This window comes from Bubalus bubalis, chromosome 24 (assembly GCF_019923935.1).
Source record: "Bubalus bubalis isolate 160015118507 breed Murrah chromosome 24, NDDB_SH_1, whole genome shotgun sequence".
In the NCBI taxonomy this organism is placed as follows: Eukaryota; Metazoa; Chordata; class Mammalia; order Artiodactyla; family Bovidae; genus Bubalus; species Bubalus bubalis.
Window position 1 is genome coordinate 39,519,938 of NC_059180.1, and position 18,457 is coordinate 39,538,394.

The 18,457-nt window shown below is 45.0% G+C and overlaps 2 protein-coding genes and 2 non-coding genes across 4 annotated transcripts; all 4 read right to left on the reverse strand.

Annotated features, from left to right (window-relative positions):
• Positions 1 to 700: 700 nt before the first annotated feature.
• Positions 701 to 1,642, reverse strand: LOC112581787 (olfactory receptor 1F1-like). Its single transcript, XM_025275021.3, has one exon. It carries the CDS (start codon positions 1,538 to 1,540, stop codon positions 701 to 703), a length of 840 nt encoding a protein of 279 aa, XP_025130806.3. The 5' UTR covers positions 1,541 to 1,642.
• A 1,659-nt stretch (positions 1,643 to 3,301) lies between these two features.
• On the reverse strand, positions 3,302 to 3,409 carry LOC112581916. The gene has a single exon (XR_003106590.2). It is a non-coding gene; the product is annotated as a U6 spliceosomal RNA (small nuclear RNA).
• Positions 3,410 to 8,170: 4,761 nt separating this feature from the next.
• Positions 8,171 to 9,127, reverse strand: LOC102393795 (olfactory receptor 1F1). Its single transcript, XM_025275023.3, has one exon. It carries the CDS (start codon positions 9,125 to 9,127, stop codon positions 8,171 to 8,173), a length of 957 nt encoding a protein of 318 aa, XP_025130808.2.
• A 9,164-nt stretch (positions 9,128 to 18,291) lies between these two features.
• Positions 18,292 to 18,364, reverse strand: TRNAK-CUU. The gene has a single exon. It is a non-coding gene; the product is annotated as a tRNA-Lys (tRNA).
• Between the last annotated feature and the right edge of the window lie 93 nt (positions 18,365 to 18,457).

The following is an 18,457-nucleotide window of genomic DNA, read 5'->3' on the forward strand; positions in this document are numbered from 1 at the left end:
AAGCAAGGGACAATGGTTCGATTGCTGATCCAGAAAGATCCCACATGCCGCGGAACAACAAAGTTCATGTGCCATAACTACTGAGCCAGGGCACCTAGAGCCTCTGCTCTGCAGCAAGAGAAGCCACTGCAATGAGAAGTCCACATGCCACAATAAAGAACAGCCCCTGCTCGCCACAACTAGAGCAAGCCCAACTGCAGCAAGGAAGACCCACCACAGCCAAAAACTAAATAAATAAAACTTTTTTTTTAAGTGCCTTAAAGCCCCTAGGGAAACTTTAGGGGGGGGGGATTACTAATGCCCAAGTCCCAGCACAAGGATACTAATTTAATTGGTCAAGGTTTAGTCCAGCATTAGTATATATACTTTCAAAGCTCCATGGCTGATAATATCAAACATCTGAGATTGAAAACCAATAGTGGTTTCTGAGAATATTTCCAGAAGGGAAATGCAAAAGTATTTGTTATGTGTAACTTTTAAAAGTGATCACTTAGAAATGAAAACAAACTTTTTGCAAAGTAACTAGAAATAAATGCAATTACCTGTTTAAAGGGTTGTACTTAAGTCCCAGGTCATTGATAAGTATCTGCTGAGAGTATTTCTTTATTCTGAGTTCTTTGTAGACACTGAGAGATTGCTACATTTCAGGCAATTGGCAAAGATTTACACAACTGCCAATGAAAGATCTATGGTACCATCATCAAGAAGAGCATGTTTTCCTGCCAATCACTTTTTGCAAGGCCCCTTTCAAGTCTCTGTTCCTCAGGCTGTAGATGAAAGGATTCAGCATGGGGGTCACCACCGTGTACATCACAGTAGCGACAGTGTCCTTCTCCGACGAGTGGGAGGACAAAGGGTTGAAATACACAGCAATGATGGTGCCATAGAAGAGGGAAACCACAGCCAGGTGGGAGCCACAGGTGGAGAAGGCTCTCCATCTCCCCTTTGTGGATGGGATCCTCAGGACCGCACAGGTGATGAGGACATACGAAGCCAGGATGCAAACGAACGGGGTGATCATGATCAGGGCACCCTCAGACAGAATCATCACCTCATTGAGGTGTGTGTCAGAGCAGGAGAGTTTGAGGAGGGGGGTCATATCACAGAAGAAGTGGGGGATGGCATTGTCTGCACAGAAGGAGAGTCGAGCCATCAGCAGGGTGTGCAAGAGCATATCCAGACTGGCAGTGACCCACGAGCCAGTGACCAGCAGGGCACAGAGCTGGGGGGTCATCTTTGCTGAATAGTGTAAGGGGTGGCATACAGCCACAAAGCGGTCATAGGCCATCACAGCCAGGAGGAAATTGTCCATGTCCACAAACATGAAAACAAAGTACATCTGCGTCAGACACCCAGAGAAAGAGATGGTCTGGCTCCTGAGTATGTGGTTAGCCAGGACCTTGGGGACAGTGGTGGAGGAGAAGCAGATGTCCACAAAAGACAGGTTGAAGAGGAAGAAGTACATGGGGATGTGCAGGCGGGAGTCCACGCTGATGGCTAGGAGGATGAGCAGGTTTCCCAGGATGGTGGCCAGGTACATTGCCAGGAAGAGCAGGAAGAGGAGCTGCTGCTGCTGGGGCTGCCTGGAGAGCCCCAGGAGGAGGAACTCAGAAACACTTGACTGGTTTGCCCCTCTCCTAGGCTGAATCTAGGTGAATAGACAACAGCAAAATCAGAAACCCAGACAAGGAAGGTCAATAGCTGCGAAATCGGGCTCCAGGCAGGATCCCATTTGCAAATCAGTTTACAGATTTGCTCCTCCCGTTGTGCTCACCCCACCTACGCTCCTGATCTCCAACACTCAGTTCTGATGTTCTCCCCATTGGACTCACTGATTCTTATGTTATTAGAATCCCATGGACAGAGGAGCCTGTAGGGCTACAGACTATGGGGTCGCAGAGTCGGACACGACTGAGCACCTAAAACTTTAGCCCTCGTGTGGCTGCTTTGGGGAATGACAGTCTTTGCTGACTGGTCTGGAAGAGCCGTGAATAGAACAACCAACTGCTTGTTTAGTCGCGAGGCCGTGTCCAACTCTTTGCGATTCCATGGACTATCGCTCGCCAGGCTCCTCCATCCATGGAATTCTCTAGGCAAGAATACTTAAGTGGGTTGCCATTTCTTCCTCCAGGGGATCTTTCCTGAACCAGGGATCCAACCTGCATTGGCAGGCATTGCCAGGCAGATTCTTTACCACTGAGGCACCAGGGAAGCTGATAAATAATCAGCTGATGTTATACTATTATCTTGAAAATACCATTGCTTTCTCCCCTATACTTTATTGAGGATTTATTGAGACATAACTGATGAAATTTTTATTTAAAAAATCTGAAAAACGGGCAAGCTTCTACACAGCATGACTCTTTGACTATATGCTGCTGCTGCTGCTAAGTCACTTCAGTCGTGTCTGACTCTGTGCAACCTCATAGACAGCAGCCCACCAGGCTCCCCCATCCCTGGGATTCTCCAGGCAAGAACACTGGAGTGGGTTGCCATTTCCTTCTCCAATGCATGAAAGTGAAAAGTGAAAGTGAAGTCACTCAGTCATGTCTGACTCTTCGCAACCCCAAGGATTTCAGTCTACCAGGCTCCTCTGTGCATGGGATTTTCCAGGCAAGAGTACTGGAGTGGGGTGCCATTGCATTCTCCCTTTGACTATATAGTCTCTGCTTTAAGACTTTAAATACTTTAAATACTCCAGTTCTTCCCCTACCCACCTAACTCATACATGGCTCTTAAAGAAACAAGAGGAACGGTTGATCATTACAGGGTTCATCTTGAGTGACACCTGATGGACTCACGACCTCCTGCTATTAACTTCCTGTATCTGGAAGACATAGCAGAGGAGGTTCCTTTAAAGATTTCCTGTCTTAATAGACATCAGTATCTTCCCTGCTGTATTCTTACCTGGGGGAGGTTGGTGCTTATTGCCATCAAGCGTTCTTCATGTCTGGATAAGTGGTCATCAGTGCTTCTATCCATTTTGAGGACCAGAATGTCTTAGAAACACAGACAGGTACTGTGAGTGGGGAGCAGGGGTTCATGGTCCTAGTCCCCTGTGCAGGAATAATATTTGGGGCAATCACAGAGCAGGTGTTTGCAAGAACTTCACAGCCATTGGGACCAAATTCCCTAAGAGCCTCATTAGAGAGAAGAACAAGGATTTAATAACTGAATCTCTCCATCTATGGGCACAGGCCCAGATCAGCCAGGTCCCAGATTTGAGGTCCCAGGGAATTTTGTCTGGGATTTATCACCATAGTACTGTCTTCATTTCTTTTTTTTTTTTTTTCTTCCCAGAAAAAATATGGAACGCTTCACAAATTTGCGTGTCATCCTTGCGCAGGGGCCATGCTAATCTGTCTTCATTTCTAATATTTTCAAGTTTTGACCCAAGAGTGACATCTAAACCTTAGACAATATTTTTTACCATCATCATGTGGTACAAAGAGGCCAAAAAGTAGGCAAGACAATTATTTATGCAGTGGCATTGTGTCTTTAAAAAAATGAACATACCTTACTTTATTTTAACAATAATGTTACATATATATTAATTTTTGGCTCTGCTTGGTCTTCGTTGCTGTGTGGGCTTTTTTCTAGTCGCAGCAAGTGGGGGCCACTTTCTAGTTGTGGTGTGCAGCTCCTCATTGCGGCGGCTTCTCTCATTGCAGAGCATGGGCTCTAGAGCGGAGGCTCAGTAGTCACGGTGCACGGGCTTAGTTGCTCCACAGCATGTGGGATCTTCCCAGACCAGGGATCAAACTGTGTCTCCTTCATTGGCAGGCAGATTCTTTACCACTGAACCACCAGGGAAGCCCCATACCTTACTTTAAAAATACTTTTTTTGCCAAAAAAGTGCTAACCATTATGAGTCTTCAGAGAGCCAGAATCTTTGGCAGTAGTAACATCAAAGATTACTGATTATATGTCACTATAAAACTATCAGAATAATGAAAAAGTTTCACATATTGCAAGAATTACCAAAATAGGACAGAGACACAAAGTGAGCAAATGTTTCTGGGGAGAAGGCACCAAGAGACTTGTTTGACACAGAGTTGCCACCAACTTTCAATTTGCTAAAAAAAAAAAAAAAATGCAGTAACTATGTAGCAAAATAGAATGAGGCATGCCTGTGTTACTCCCAGCAGGAGCAGGAGCCAGAGTACCTGCATTTACACCAGTTCCTAAGCCCTGATTCTCACAGAATGATGTGAATAAGGACAAGTACCACCTGCATACACAATGGATGTGTTACAGGAGAGGATTCCTCAAGCTTAAGAGATCAGATCTTGTCATTGGAAATAAGCCTGGCTGAAACTTTGCCCGAAAAGAATACATTTATTACACTGCTGCTGCTAAGTCACATCAGTCGTGTCCGACTCTGTGCGACCCCATAGACGGCAGCCCACCAGGCTCCCCTGTCCCTGGAACTCTCCAGGCAAGAACACTGGAGTGGGTTGCCATTTCCTTCTCCAATGCAGGAAAGTGAATGAAAGTAAAGTCGCTCAGTCGTGTCCGACCCTCAGCAACCCCATGGACTGCAGCCCACCAGGCTCCTCCATCCATGGGATTCTCCAGGCAGGAGTACTGGAGTGGGGTGCCATTGCCTACACTGGATGGTGAAAAGTCTGCCCTTTGCTCTGGAAAGACACACTGTTTCTATCTTCCAGTGCTGTTCATTATAGAAACATCCTTGAAGAAATGGTCTAGAACAAAAGAAGTGAATGTCTCTGGTCACAAAATGTGCAGAAAAGCAATAAACCTATGGAGAACTGTGTCTTACAAAGCATGTATTAATTTTATACTCGTGTTTTTTTAAATAAATGTATTTATTTATTTTTGACTGAACTGGGTATTTGTTGCTGCATGGGGACTTTCTCTAGCTGTGGAGAGCAGGAGCTACTCCCTATTTGCGAGGGCTTCTCATTGCCATGGCTTCTCTTGTTTCAGAGTCTGGGCTCCAGAGTGCAGGCATCAGTGGTTGTGGCAACAGGCTTAGTTGCCCCACGGAAGGTGTGGAATCTTCCTGGACCAGGGATGGAACCCATGTCCCCTGCGTTGGCAGGTGGATTTTTAACCACTGGACTACCAGGGAAGTCTGTTTCCTTTATTTGTAGCAGTGAATGGGAGATGGAAACATTCATCAGTGACTATTCTTTCTAAGTATAGAATTATATTCTAATTTTATCTAGTGTACTAGAAGCTTAAAAACAAAAAGAAAAAAGACACTGACACAGGGAAAGAACCCTTCATCAAGTCAACTATTTTAGAAAGTCTGAGAGAATGAATTAACACAAGCTGAAAGGAAGTAGAGATGTGATTTTAATATTAACTAAAGCCTCCTTTAAGATGAAAAAAGGATTAAAGAGGATAAAGATCTTTCAGTTCCTAACAGATACAATCTACGATGAATGTATAACATTCATGAAGCTCCATGCCCTCCATAACCCAGCTTCAAATCAAAAGGTAAAATCTATTTAATATACAGAGAGAAAATAGTTGAAATGTTTATTACTTTACAGATCAATCAACATCCAAATATTATAGAGAAAATAGTTAAAATGTTCATTACTTTACAAATCAATCAATATCCAAATATTATCATCTTCATATACACTTATGTAAATCCTGTTTCACAGATACAGCTATGATGTAGAAGAAACCTGATTGAAGTCCATTCCATATAAAAAAAAGACCCCAAGGATCCAGCAGGAATCTCAAAGGTGGAAGGGTAAATCTGAGCTGGGTGTTCATGGCCAGAGCTGGTTTGACACAGTGGAGTTGGGAGCCCCCATGCATGGAGCCACCATGGAGCAGAGTCAGAATTTTATGGAGGATAAAATAAACTTGACCTCCAATAGCTGTGACCCCAGGCCAGAGGTGGACCCCCAACGGGATGTGAGCCACGAGCATCAATGCTGCAGCAAAACAGGCCTCCAGGAGATCAAACAAGATCAAGCTTCAGTAGCTACACTGGGTTCTAGCAACTCACACAATCATGGCCTTGGGCGGGTCCAACTTCGCCTTCTCTCTCCACCTGGCAGCAGAAAGCAAGAGTGACTGACTCCTTTGAGTGAATTTCTGAGATGCTCTGACACCAAGAGAAAGGTACTTGACTTCCTGACAGTTTTATCAGGTGGGGTGGGACAGAAATAATGAAGAAATAAAGGAATGATGACCTTAATTTTTACTCCAAGTTCGGGCAATAGGTATGTAGGCTAACTGTGACACTAAGGAACACAAAGATCTCTACCCCAGGAGGTACAGCTGCGTTATTTATAGCACAGAGACACTTTAAGTTGTCCAGAGTCGAGGAATAAATAAATTGCATCCATGAGTGGATAAAATATTATATGGCCATTAAAATCAAATTTCTAAGACTTTTACTGAGATGGGAAGAAGGAGGTAGAAAATGAGAACACAAATGGGAAAAGTGCGGCCAACTTTTCTAAAGCTATGCTAAGTCGCTTCAGTCGTGTCCGATTCTGTGTGACCCCATGGACTGCAGCCTACCAGGCTTCTCCGTCCATGGGATTCTCCAGGCAAGAACACTGGAGTGGGTTGCCATTTCCTTCTCCAATACATGAAAGTGGAAAGTGAAAGTGAAGTTGCTCAGTCCTGTCTGACTCTTAGCGACCCCACGGACTGCAGCCTACCAGGCTCCTCCATCCATGGGATTTTCCACGCAACAGTACTGGAGTGGGGTGCCATTGCCTTCTCCCATGTGTAATACTGAAGTTATCTTGGAGTAGCAAATTTACAAGTTATTTTGATCTTCTTCTTAGTGATTTTTTTTAATGTTCCATAGTATGTAGGTATTACCTGTCAAGTAACAAGTGATTCTTAAATGAGGCAAATTTTAAACTCCTTCTCAAGCAAGAATGTTCAAATTAAAAGTTAAGGCAAGAATTTCCCTGGTGATCTAGGGGTAAAGAACTTGCCTTCCAATGTGGGAGATGCGGGTCCCATCCCTGGTTGGGGAACTAAGATGGTATATGCCTCTGGGTAACACAGCCCCTTCACTGCAACGAAGACCCAGCACAGCCAAAATAGATAAAAGTTTAGGCGACATTCATTCATCCTTTTTTTTTTTCTTTCAGCTAGATCTGAGCATTGCCTTGGGTCTAAGAGCAGTGCCAGACACTGGGGAATAAAGTGAATAGCATGTAAATTTGGGTATGGACTGTCTCATAATATGTGGGAAGTCCTTGTGGAGGGGAAGCATAAACCAAAGAAAAAAACAGAGCTCGAGAATCAGAAGGGCTCGTGGAGGTGGAGGTGGCATTTGACTTGGTTTGAAGGTTGTGGCAGAGGGTTGCTAGCCAGGGAGGAAAGCAAGGGGCGTGGTCCCAGCAGAAGGAAGAGCAAATGTTGATATGGATTCCTAGTATCAAAAATTGCCCGGATGACCCCGCCCCCTAAGATCAGACAGCCAATCAGGATGCTCTAGGGGGTTTCCGCATTCGGCGCCGCTTCGCCTCTCCAAGCTCTGAACCAAAAGTCCACCTGAGCCTCTGAGTCTTACCTGAAATATTACTATCGACTTTAGTCCTCATATTTCTTTCACTCGGTTGTTTCTTTATCTGCGTCTCATAACTACTCTTGTGAGCGTTTTTGTGACCCAATCTTTATGACTCACCATGACAGAGAGCACATAAGATGATGGAGACCAGTGATTCTTCATCCTGACTGCACAGTAGAATCGCGAGATTTCTAAAATCTCAGTGTTGGAGCCCCACGTCCAGAGATTCTGATCTATTTGGTCTGTGCTGGGACCTGGACATCAGTGGGTGGGCCGTAACTTCCAGGTGACTTAAATATTCAAAAATATGTGGAACATGTATCTTTCTAAACATACCATTTAAAAAGAAAAAATTGGATGTGGTTGTAAAATAATTCAAAAGTTAGTCATTAAAAAAAACAACACGTCTCTTTACTTGGTAGATGCAGCAAGGTTATAGGTGAATTAGGTCCACAAATAAATAGTGATTGTCTTCTACATGCCCCTCAGTTCAGTTCAGTAGCTCAGTTGTGTCCGACTCTTTGGGACCCCATGAATTGCAGCCACCAGGCCTCCCTGTCCATCAACGTTTCCTTCCAGACTGCCCTTGGCAAAACGGCTCAACAGCTACTTAGTTACTAAGAAAATAAATCTGCATGGGGAGGAGGCTCAGTTTTGATTCTCTGCTGAGACAGAAAACATTTTCCTGCCAACCACTTTTCCAAGAGCCCTTTTCAAGTCTCTGTTCCTCAGGCTGTAGATGAAAGGATTCAGCATGGGGGTCACCACCGTGTACATCACAGTAGCGACAGTGTCCTTCTCCGACGAGTGGGAGGACAAAGGGTTGAAATACACAGCAATGATGGTGCCATAGAAGAGGGAAACCACAGCCAGGTGGGAGCCACAGGTGGAGAAGGCTCTCCATCTCCCCTTTGTGGATGGGATCCTCAGGACAGCACAGGTGATGAGGACATACGAAGCCAGGATGCAAACGAACGGGGTGATCATGATCAGGGCACCCTCAGTCAGAATCACCACCTCATTGAGGTGTGTGTCAGAGCAGGAGAGTTTGAGGAGGGGGGTCACATCACAGAAGAAGTGGGGGATGGCATTGTCTGCACAGAAGGAGAGTCGAGCCATCAGCAGGGTGTGCAACAGGACATTCAAGTTGGCGATGATCCACGACCCAGTGACCAGCAGGACACAGAGCTGGGGGGTCATCTTCGCTGAATAGTGTAAGGGGTGGCATACAGCCACAAAGCGGTCATAGGCCATCACAGCCAGGAGGAAATTGTCCATGTCCACAAACATGAAAACAAAGTACATCTGCGTCAGACACCCAGAGAAAGAGATGGTCTGGCTCCCGAGTATGTGGTTGGCCAGCACTTTGGGGACAGTGGTGGAGGAGAAGCAGATGTCCACGAAAGACAGGTTGCAAAGGAAGAAGTACATGGGGATGTGCAGGCAGGAGTCCATGCTGATGGCTAGGAGGATAAGCAGGTTTCCCAGGACCGTGGCCAGGTACATGGTGAGGAAGAGCAGGAAGAGGAGCTGCTGCTGCTGGGGCTGCCTGGAGAGCCCCAGGAGGAGGAACTCAGAGACTCTCGACTGGTTCACCTCTCCCATATGGCTGGGAGCCTAGACCCAAAAGCAGACAGCAGCAGGAAAAATTCAAAAGCCTGGAAATGATGGTCAAAATGGGACAATTAAGAAGAATGCAAGGAAAAAGGCAGTGGTATTAAAACCTTGCTGAGGCATTAGCACTTTTCTCCAGCTATGTTTTGTGCCTCTTCTATCAGCAAAATGAGGGATGTTTCCCTATGCTCGTGCTGTACCTCTAGAAGGACACCGAGAAAATATGACAGTGGTTTTGTGCATAATTTTTGTGTATGTTTAAACTTTGTACCATAATCATGTATTTTTTAATGTAAGTATCAGAAACACTATAGATACAGGAATATTAATAGAGACTTTATTATTTATGATGAGTACTGGATAACACAAGTGTAAGAGGTTGACATAGAGACTGATATGTAGTAAGCATATACCCTGAAACAGAGTACTGATGTCATTGATATTAATATCATTAGTGATGTTGCCTTAGAAAATATTTTTTAGTTCCCTTACCTCTAATCTGTAGCTGTTACACATTCCTAGCACACCTGCTCTGAGGATGATATAATGAACAATCAAAAACTGCTACTAATGATAGTATCACTGCTACTTCTTCCTGGGCTCAAATTTCTGGAGCAATTTACAGAGCTCTGAGCCAGCCTTGTTGGCTATGTGTGCTGAGCTCCCTAACTCAAATTCCTAAAATTAAAATGGAAACAACCCAGAGGATTGGCAGAAACTCAGTCCATTTGTTTTCCTCACAGTTCAGGGTCTCGTAAACAGATAAAACATACTGGCTATGCCCGAGCAAGAACTGCAGATGAGCTCAGAACTGTTTCTACAAAGTCACTAAAGGAAGATGTAATGAGGAGTGCCCCCTTAAGACTTTACACCTTGCTGCTGCTGCTGCTAAGTTGCTGCAGTTGTGTCTGACTCTGTGCGACCCCATAGACAGCAGCCCACCAATAAATAAATTTACATAAATAAATGATTGATGAAGTCCCACCCATCTGACTCTTACCCCGGAAGAATGTAGTCTTCACGGTCCCCAGAATTCCCATGTTTGCTTCTCTTTTCTAGACCTGGCAAGAGATTTTTTTTCTGAAGGAGAGGGACTCATCTTTGGGTTTTTAGGCTGAGTCTGCATGAACAAGGGGATGGGGTGCACAGACACAGCCCTTTGTGCAACAAGGATGTTTGGGTATCACATGGCCAGCTCTTTACAGGAGACTAGATGGCCATTAGGGCCATATGCCCTGAGGGCCTCATTAGAGACAAGCAGATAGTCACTGTCTCCTCTCCTCTGTGGGCTTTTTTTGGATCCAACACTGATAATAAAGACCTATCATCAGTTATACAATTGCTGCTTCAGGACTTGGCAACACTGGAAATCATGTAATCTTGGGGATCGTCAGTAGCTGCAACCCTTCTGCTAGAGAAAACTCCCAATTCTATATTTTATCCCCCAACTAGCCTTGCTGGGAAATACACATGAAGCTGGATAAGGGTTAAACTTTGAATCACCTAGATCGGTACTGAATTCCAGACCCACATCATCGGTTGTATGACTTTGAGAAAGCTACCAATCTTCAGAGAATTACAAATTTTCACTCTCTGTAGGAAGGAGAAATAATAATCACCTTGTAGAATTGTGAGATTAAATGAGGTAATTTATGTTAAACACCCATGACCTCTAACTTCATCAATGCACTAGGCTAGGACCATGACCACTAGGTGAAGGTTAAAGGTATTTGTGATATTTATACCCTTTGTTTTCTGCTTAATCACCTGTGTTTTGGATAAACAACATTCGGAAATAGTGTCATATTTATCTTCATATGTCAATAGTTATTTTTACAATGGGTCGGTGGAAAAATCTTTCATTCTATATTTTAATTTGGGGGTAAATGAGGTAGAAATAGGAAACATTGCTGAGTTCATTTATAAATTGGTAGAACATGGATGTTAATGAGGAACAGAGAATTCCTGAGTCCAATACATAGTGTTGTATTTGTGCTGAGGGCAAGATCTGGCTTTAAGATGCCCAATAAAGCCTATAATCATATGCATTGCAATTTACTTTCCTGGGTTGATAGTATTAAAGGGTTACTCATAAAAACCATACACCTGGGTCATAAGTGACTGTTGAATGCCTTTAAAAAAAGAAAAAAAAAAAAGGTCCTTTAGACATCAGAGTGTTTCTGCTTCCCTGGTGGCTCAAAGGTAAAGCATCTGCCCGCAATGCGGGAGACCTGGGTTTGATCCCTGGGTCAGGAAAATCCCCTGGAGAAGGAGATGGCAAGCCACTCCGGTACTCTTGCCTGGAAAATCCCATGGACAGAGAAGCCTGGTAGGCTACAGTCCATGGGGTCACAAAGAGTCGGACACGACTGAGTGACTTCACTTTCACTTTCTAGCTAGTCATCCACTACTTGGGTTATTGATCATCAATATATTTCCCATGCTAACTAGGGCATTTTAATAAACATCTTTAACCTGCTCCCAGTAACTCAACGGAGAAGGCAATGGCACCCCACTCCAGTACTCTTGCCTGGAAAATCCCATGGACGGAGGAGCCTGGTAGGCTGCAGTCCGTGGGGTCACTAGGAGTCGGACACTTTCACTTTTCACTTGCATGCACTGGAGAAGGAAATAGCAACCCACCCCAGTGTTCTTGCCTGGAGAATCCCAGGGACGGGGGAGCCTGGTGGGCTGCCGTCTATGGGGTCACACAGAGTCGGACACGACTGAAGTGACTTAGCATTAACAGTAACTCCAAGGGTTTCCCAGGTGGCACTAGTGGTAAAGAACGCACCTGCCAATGCAGCAGACAAACGTGGGTTCAATCCATGGGTTGGGAGGATGCCCTGGAGGAGGCATGGCAACCCACTCCAGTATTCTTGCCTGGGGACTCCCATGGACAGAGGAGCCTGGCGGGCTACTAACCATGTGGTTGCAAAGAGTCGGACATGGCTGAAGTGACCCAGCACGCATGCAGTAACTCAAAATAAGAATCTCAGGACTGTAATGAGCCTTCACATCTCCATCAGATACATGCTATGACATCAAGTTCTCTACATTCCACCTCCAAAAATAGGCCAATGTCCCCACATACAAAATTAATTATCAAAGATCTGGGGAGGGGGAGGAGAATGGTGACTGGATTATCAGCTTAAGGATAAATAGAGTCTATTGGTTGATGTAACTGCAAAGTTCAAAGTTCTTTTTGCAAAGCCTGTGTGTTTCAGACAGGGCTAGATTCAGGTGCCCAAATAATGACATCAGGACCTATATTTCTCTATCCTCTACTCTGTTTGCTTCTGTTTGTCTTCACTCTGCAGACTCTCTCCATGTGGCAAGAAGGTAGCCACCAGTACGTCCAAACTCACATCTTCCCAGACTAACCATCGAAGGGCGCTTCTATCAGTTTATTGGCACTGTTGTAAGGCAAAATTATGATAAATCCTTCTTGAATCATATGCGCAGATCAGAATTAACCATGCCTGATGGGAAAGTAGGGCATTCTGGTCAACGTGTGTCATAAACCCAGCCCATTCCATATGGGAATTCAGTGATGGAAATTTATTACTGGGACTAAATGGAGGAGAGGAGTAGTTTCGCAAATATATCCAAAAGGAAAGAGAAAGGAAAGAAATGGGAAGGAATGAGATGGAACATATATATATGTTCCATATATATGTACACAGAACACAAACACATGTTTTATATATATGAACAAAATAAAATATATAAATATCAGTTACTATGATCCACTAGAGTCACTCCATCAACTGACCTGAGTTAAACAAAGGATTGGAGAAGGAATACTCAAAACACAAGAATAAATTAGTAAGCTATTTTAAAAGTTAGAGAGAACTAAAAAAACCAAAAACCATAATTAATGACAATCCAGTAGCATTCAGCATACATAGCACCCAGATCTTGGTTTCTAAATACCATTCTCTACTAAAAGGAAACAGGATTCCTTACAGAAAGGGCTGCTACCAGGTGTGGGCAGAAAAAAAGTAAGGTGAGTGAGTCTAGGACATTATGTGTGTGCCAAAAAATAAGGAAAGGCTCAAAGTCCAATGTGGACATATATGAACTGCAAATGACTTTCAAATGGATCACCATACCCATATATGATGCTTAATGTACTATTTTATTTTGTCCTGCCTTGAGGCTTGCGGGGTCTTAATTCCCAGGCCCGAGATTCAACCCACGCTCTGGGCAGTGAGAGCATGCAATCCTAAACCACTGGATTGCTGGGGAATTCCCTGTACTATTCTTTCAACTTTAATTTTTCTCCAGGATTGAAAATTTTCAAATTGAAGATTTGTGATAAACAGAGATTTTTGAAAATAAACAAAGATGCTAGCTTGAAAGGGCTCTCCCACTGGTTGAATCTGGAATAATTTAAGCATCAAAGAGAATAATAGGGAATTCCCTGGATGGCCAGTGGTTAGGACTCTGGGCTTTCACTGTGGAGGGGGCAGTTTTCCACCCCTGGTGTGAGAACTAAGATCCCACAAGCTGCATAGCACAGCCAAACAAAACAAAACAAAAACCTATAAGTGATTACTAACTACTTCTTTTATTTATTTATATATCTCTGGCTGTGCTGGGTCTTTATTGCTGTGCAGGCTTTTCTCCAGAGTTGCCTGTGCAAGGGCCTCTCATTGTGATGGGTCTAGAGCTCAGTAGCTGTGGTTCCCAGGCTTAGTTGCTCTTCTGCGTTTTGGATCCTCCCAGCCCAGTGATCAAACCCTTGTCTCTTGCATTGGCAGGCGTATTCTTTACCACAGAGTCCTACCAAGTGTTGGGACCAGTGCAACATCGAACCGACCTGAGGGAGTATTGCCGCAGAAGAATAAGGAAAAATAAGACTCAGAAATAAGGTGGGGATCAGAGGGCTGATGCCGCTCGCAGGCAAAAGCCCAGATCCTAATCCTTGCATGCCTTTTATTGCTAACATCTATTTCCTTGTATGTGCTCTAGAGATATCTGTTTTTTACAATCTCAGATTAGGGATAAAGAATTACAATGCACAGTCCTCAATGTCAAACCTTCAGGCCTTTCATGACTCTGTTTAGCTCCTCAGCTAGTGACAACCTTTCTCAGCAACTCCCTCAAGACTCTGGTTACGAGAACCTTCACTAATGGCTTTCCATCAGTCACATCTGTACTGCAACATCTTGTTTTCAATATGTTTTTCCATGATGTACTTTTTACTGCTCCCAGCCCTTTGCCTGGGGGTGATGAGAAAGTCATTCTTATTTTTCAAAGAAGCCCTGTTAATTATAGTACAGGCCTGTGCATAGCATATCCCCTACACCAAGGAAGCCCTATAAGTGATTATAAAATATTCAGTTCAGTTCAGTCCTCAGTCGTGTCAGACTCTTTGCGACCCCATGAATCGCAGCACGCCAGGCCTCCCTGTCCATCACCGACTCCCGGAATTCACTCAGACTCACATCCATTGAGTCAGTGATACCATCCAGCCATTTCATCCTCTGTCGTCCCCTTCTCCTCCTGCCCCCAATCCCTCCCAGCATCAGAGTCTTTTCCAATGAGTCAACTCTTCGCATGAGGTGGCCAAAGTACTGGAGTTTCAGCTTCAGCATCTTTCCCTCCAAAGAAATCCCAGGGCTGATCTCCTTCAGAATGGACTGATTGGCTCTCCTTGCAGTCCAAGGGACTCTCAAGAGTCTTCTCCAACACCACAGGTTCAAAAGCATCAATTCTTCGGCACTCAGCTTTCTTCACAATCCAATTCTCACATCCATACATGCAAAATATTAAATATGTCAAAATTTGTGAATCAATATTAACGCTATTTTTAAAAGAGAAAATTTTAAGGTAATTTGCCATAAATAAGTTTAAGTGTTAGTTGCTCAGGTCTGTCCGATTCTGTGTGACCCCATGGACTGTAGCCCCCAAGACTCCTCTGTCCATGGGGTTTTCCAGGCAAGAACACCGGAGTGGGTTGCCATGCCCTCCTTCAGGGGATCTTCCCCACCCAGGGAGCAAACCGGATCTCCTGAATAACTGAAGGTGAAAATGAACAATTAAAGGAATGAATTTAGCATTTACTTTTTTTCTTCTTCCTTCTCCCTCTCTCTCTCCCCTCCCTCTTTCTCTGCTTCTTTAGGAGAGTCGGCGATAACGTCATTGCTTCGGGGAAGGGAGTCGTCCAAGGGCTGTGGGTGGGGCAGGTCCGCTGCTGCGGGCTCCGCAGGAGGGGGCGCGCTCTGCGGATGGCGGCAGCGCCCAACTCCGGCGGTACTTATTCTTTCGGATCAAGTGCGGGGGGCTGCGGTGGATGGCCAGGGCCGTCGTGGGGCTGGTGGTCCGCACGTAGAAAGGGGCCTGCTTTCGCTGGCCGGAACTCCGCTCCATCACCATCCGACCCTTTGCAGTCAGCGGCGGCTCCGCGCTCGCAGTCTTGGGGTGAATGAGCCCGTCTTAACTGAAGGCGTTGCGGGCCTTCGGCCTACTGGGTTCGGTGCTGAGTATGCTTCTTCCTCCTGACCTAGAGGCTGGAGCGGTTCCACACGTCCATCCCTTGCTTATGAGCCTACAGGGCGGCAGCTCCTCTCCTTGCGACGGACGGACATGGGAAAAAGCGAAAAGTTCGATATATATAGACCATGCCAGTTAAGAAATACAGAAAACTGATGCTGATGGCAGGTAGGAAAATATACCACTTAAGACCTGCTTTTATGAAGTCTTCTGCTAGTAGTGAGGCTCTGATGTCACCATGAAGGGATTTAGTGCTTTTCTAGATATAAGGAGATGCAAGGATTGAGATCATAACCTGAAAGTGAAAGTCGCTCAGTCCTATCCGACTCTTGGCCACCCCATCAACTATACAGTCCATGGAATTCTCTAGGTCAGGATACTGGAGTGGGTAGCCATTCCCTTCTCCTGGGCATCTTCCCAACCCAGGGATCGAACCCAAGTCTCCTACATTGCAGGCAGATGCTTTACCCTCCAAGCCACCAATGGCAACCCACTCCAGTACTCTTGCCTAGAAAATCCCATGGACGGAGGAGCCTGGTATCCATGGGGTCGCAAAGAGTCCAACACGACTGAGCAACTTCACTTTCACTTTCACTTCACTTTTTGAAGTCACTACCACCAACCCTCTTTACCAGCGAAACAACAGTTACCAAGTTAACAGAAAACGTTAGTAATACCTCCAACTCCAGTGCAACACCATAGGATTTGTTGAAGCTTTCCGACTCCACCAGCAAGAAATCTGGCTCCTGCTAGTCTCAATATATTAACGTATTTGTGAAGTCCTCTTGTTGTTGTTGTTATTCAGTCGCTAGCTCTTTTTGGACTCTTTGCGACCCCATGGACGGCAGCACACCAGGCTTCCCTGTCCTTCGCTATCTCCCAGAGTTTGCTCAAACTCATGTCCATTGAGTCGGTGATGCCATCTAACCATCTCATCCTCTGTCGTCCCCTTCTCCTGCCATCAATCTTTCCCAGCATCAAGGTCTTTTCCAATGAGTCGGCCACTTCAGGTGGCCAAAGTACTGGAGCTTCGGCTTCAGCATCTGTCCTTCCAATGAATATTCAGGGTTGATTTTCTTTAGGATTGACTGGTTTGATATCCTTGTAGTAAAAGGGACTCTTCAGCACCACAGTTCAAAAACATCAATTCTTTGGCACTCAGCCTTCTTTATGGTCCAACTGTCACATCCAAACATGACTACTGGAAGAACCATAGCTTTGACTGTACAGCAAAGTCCAGCAACTTTGCTTTGTCAGCAAAGTCCCCTGTACACAGCCTATTTGCTGACCTTACCAGGCTGCCTTCTGAGTTGGCTGTCTCAGGATGAAATGACCCTGCCATCTGGCCCTTGTCAAGTTAGCCCTCCTGTAAGATTCCACATGTGAACTGTTTGTACCAATATGTATGCCCTCGGTTCTCTGGACAGATGACTCCAACCAGAAACAACTTTGCCTCCCAGAGGACTTTGGACAGTGTGTGGAGACATTGTTGGTTGTCACAAGGAGGCTACTGACATCTAGAGGCCAAGGATATTGCTAAACATTCTGCCATGCACAGGCAACCCCCCTTCCCCCCACCCCCCACAGAACCATCTGATTCAAAATTTCGAAAGTACTGAGGTTGAGGCTATAATGCATCTCATTGATAATTTGTATATTATTACGTGGGAAATTATAATAACTTAGTTATGGCTCAGCAGGAAAGAATCTGCCTGCAGTGCAGGAGACAAGCAGACATGGGTTCAGTCCCTCGGTGGGGAAGATCCCCTGGAGGAGGAAAATAGCAGCCCACTCCAGTTATTCTTGCCTGGAAAATCCCATGGATGGAGGATCCTGGTGGGCTACAGTCCAAGGGGTCGCAAACAGTTGGACATGACTGGGCGACTAAGCATAGATAAGATAAAATATATTATTAACATTGACTTCATTTTTAAGAATTTAATGAGACTACTAGAAAAAAATTTTCTAAAATATTTATTTATCTGGCTGCACCAGGTCTAGTAGAGGCATGCGGTGTCTAGTTGAGGCATATGGGATCTAGTGCCCAACTGGGCCCCTTGCATTGTGAGCAAAGAGTCTTAGCCCCTGGACCATGAAAAGTGAAAGTGAAGTCGCTCAGTCTTGTCCGACTCCTAGCAACCCCATGGACTGCAGCCTACCAGACTCCCCTGTCCCTGGGATTCTCCAGGCAAGAGCACTGGAGTGGGTTGCCCTTTCCTTCTCCAATGCATGAAAGTGAAAAGTGAAAGTGAAGTCCCTCAGTTGTGTCCGACTCCTAGCGACCCCATGGACTGCAGCCTACCAGGCTCCCCTGTCCCTGGGATTTTCCAGGCAAGAGTACTGGAGTGGGTTGCCATTGCCTTCTCCATGAGGGAAGCCCCTACTAGAAAATTCTTCATTACAAATGTGACATTTGCTGCTTCCAGGATTCCCTCAGGAGGCATTATATCTAGCTGTCTTTTTTTATTCTGTTTTCTTTTTTGTAATTGTTTTCTTGGTTGCCCTTTTTAAAAATTGATATAGTACTATAGATACCATCTTTCTAAGTCTTGCTAAATTTAAGAACTTTCATTCAAAGACACCTTCTGGTATGTATTTAAGAGAATCCTGGCTTTCGTGCCTTCCCCTGCAAAAAGGAAGAAGAAAAAACTCTACGCCCAACGTGGGGCTCGAACCCACGACCCTGAGATTAAGAGTCTCATGCTCTACCGACTGAGCTAGCCGGGCTTGCAAGGAGTTTACGTCCTTCAGGAGAAAGTGTGCACCTACTACCTGACAAGACCCTGAAGATGAAGTGGGAGCACCACCGACAGCTGCTGC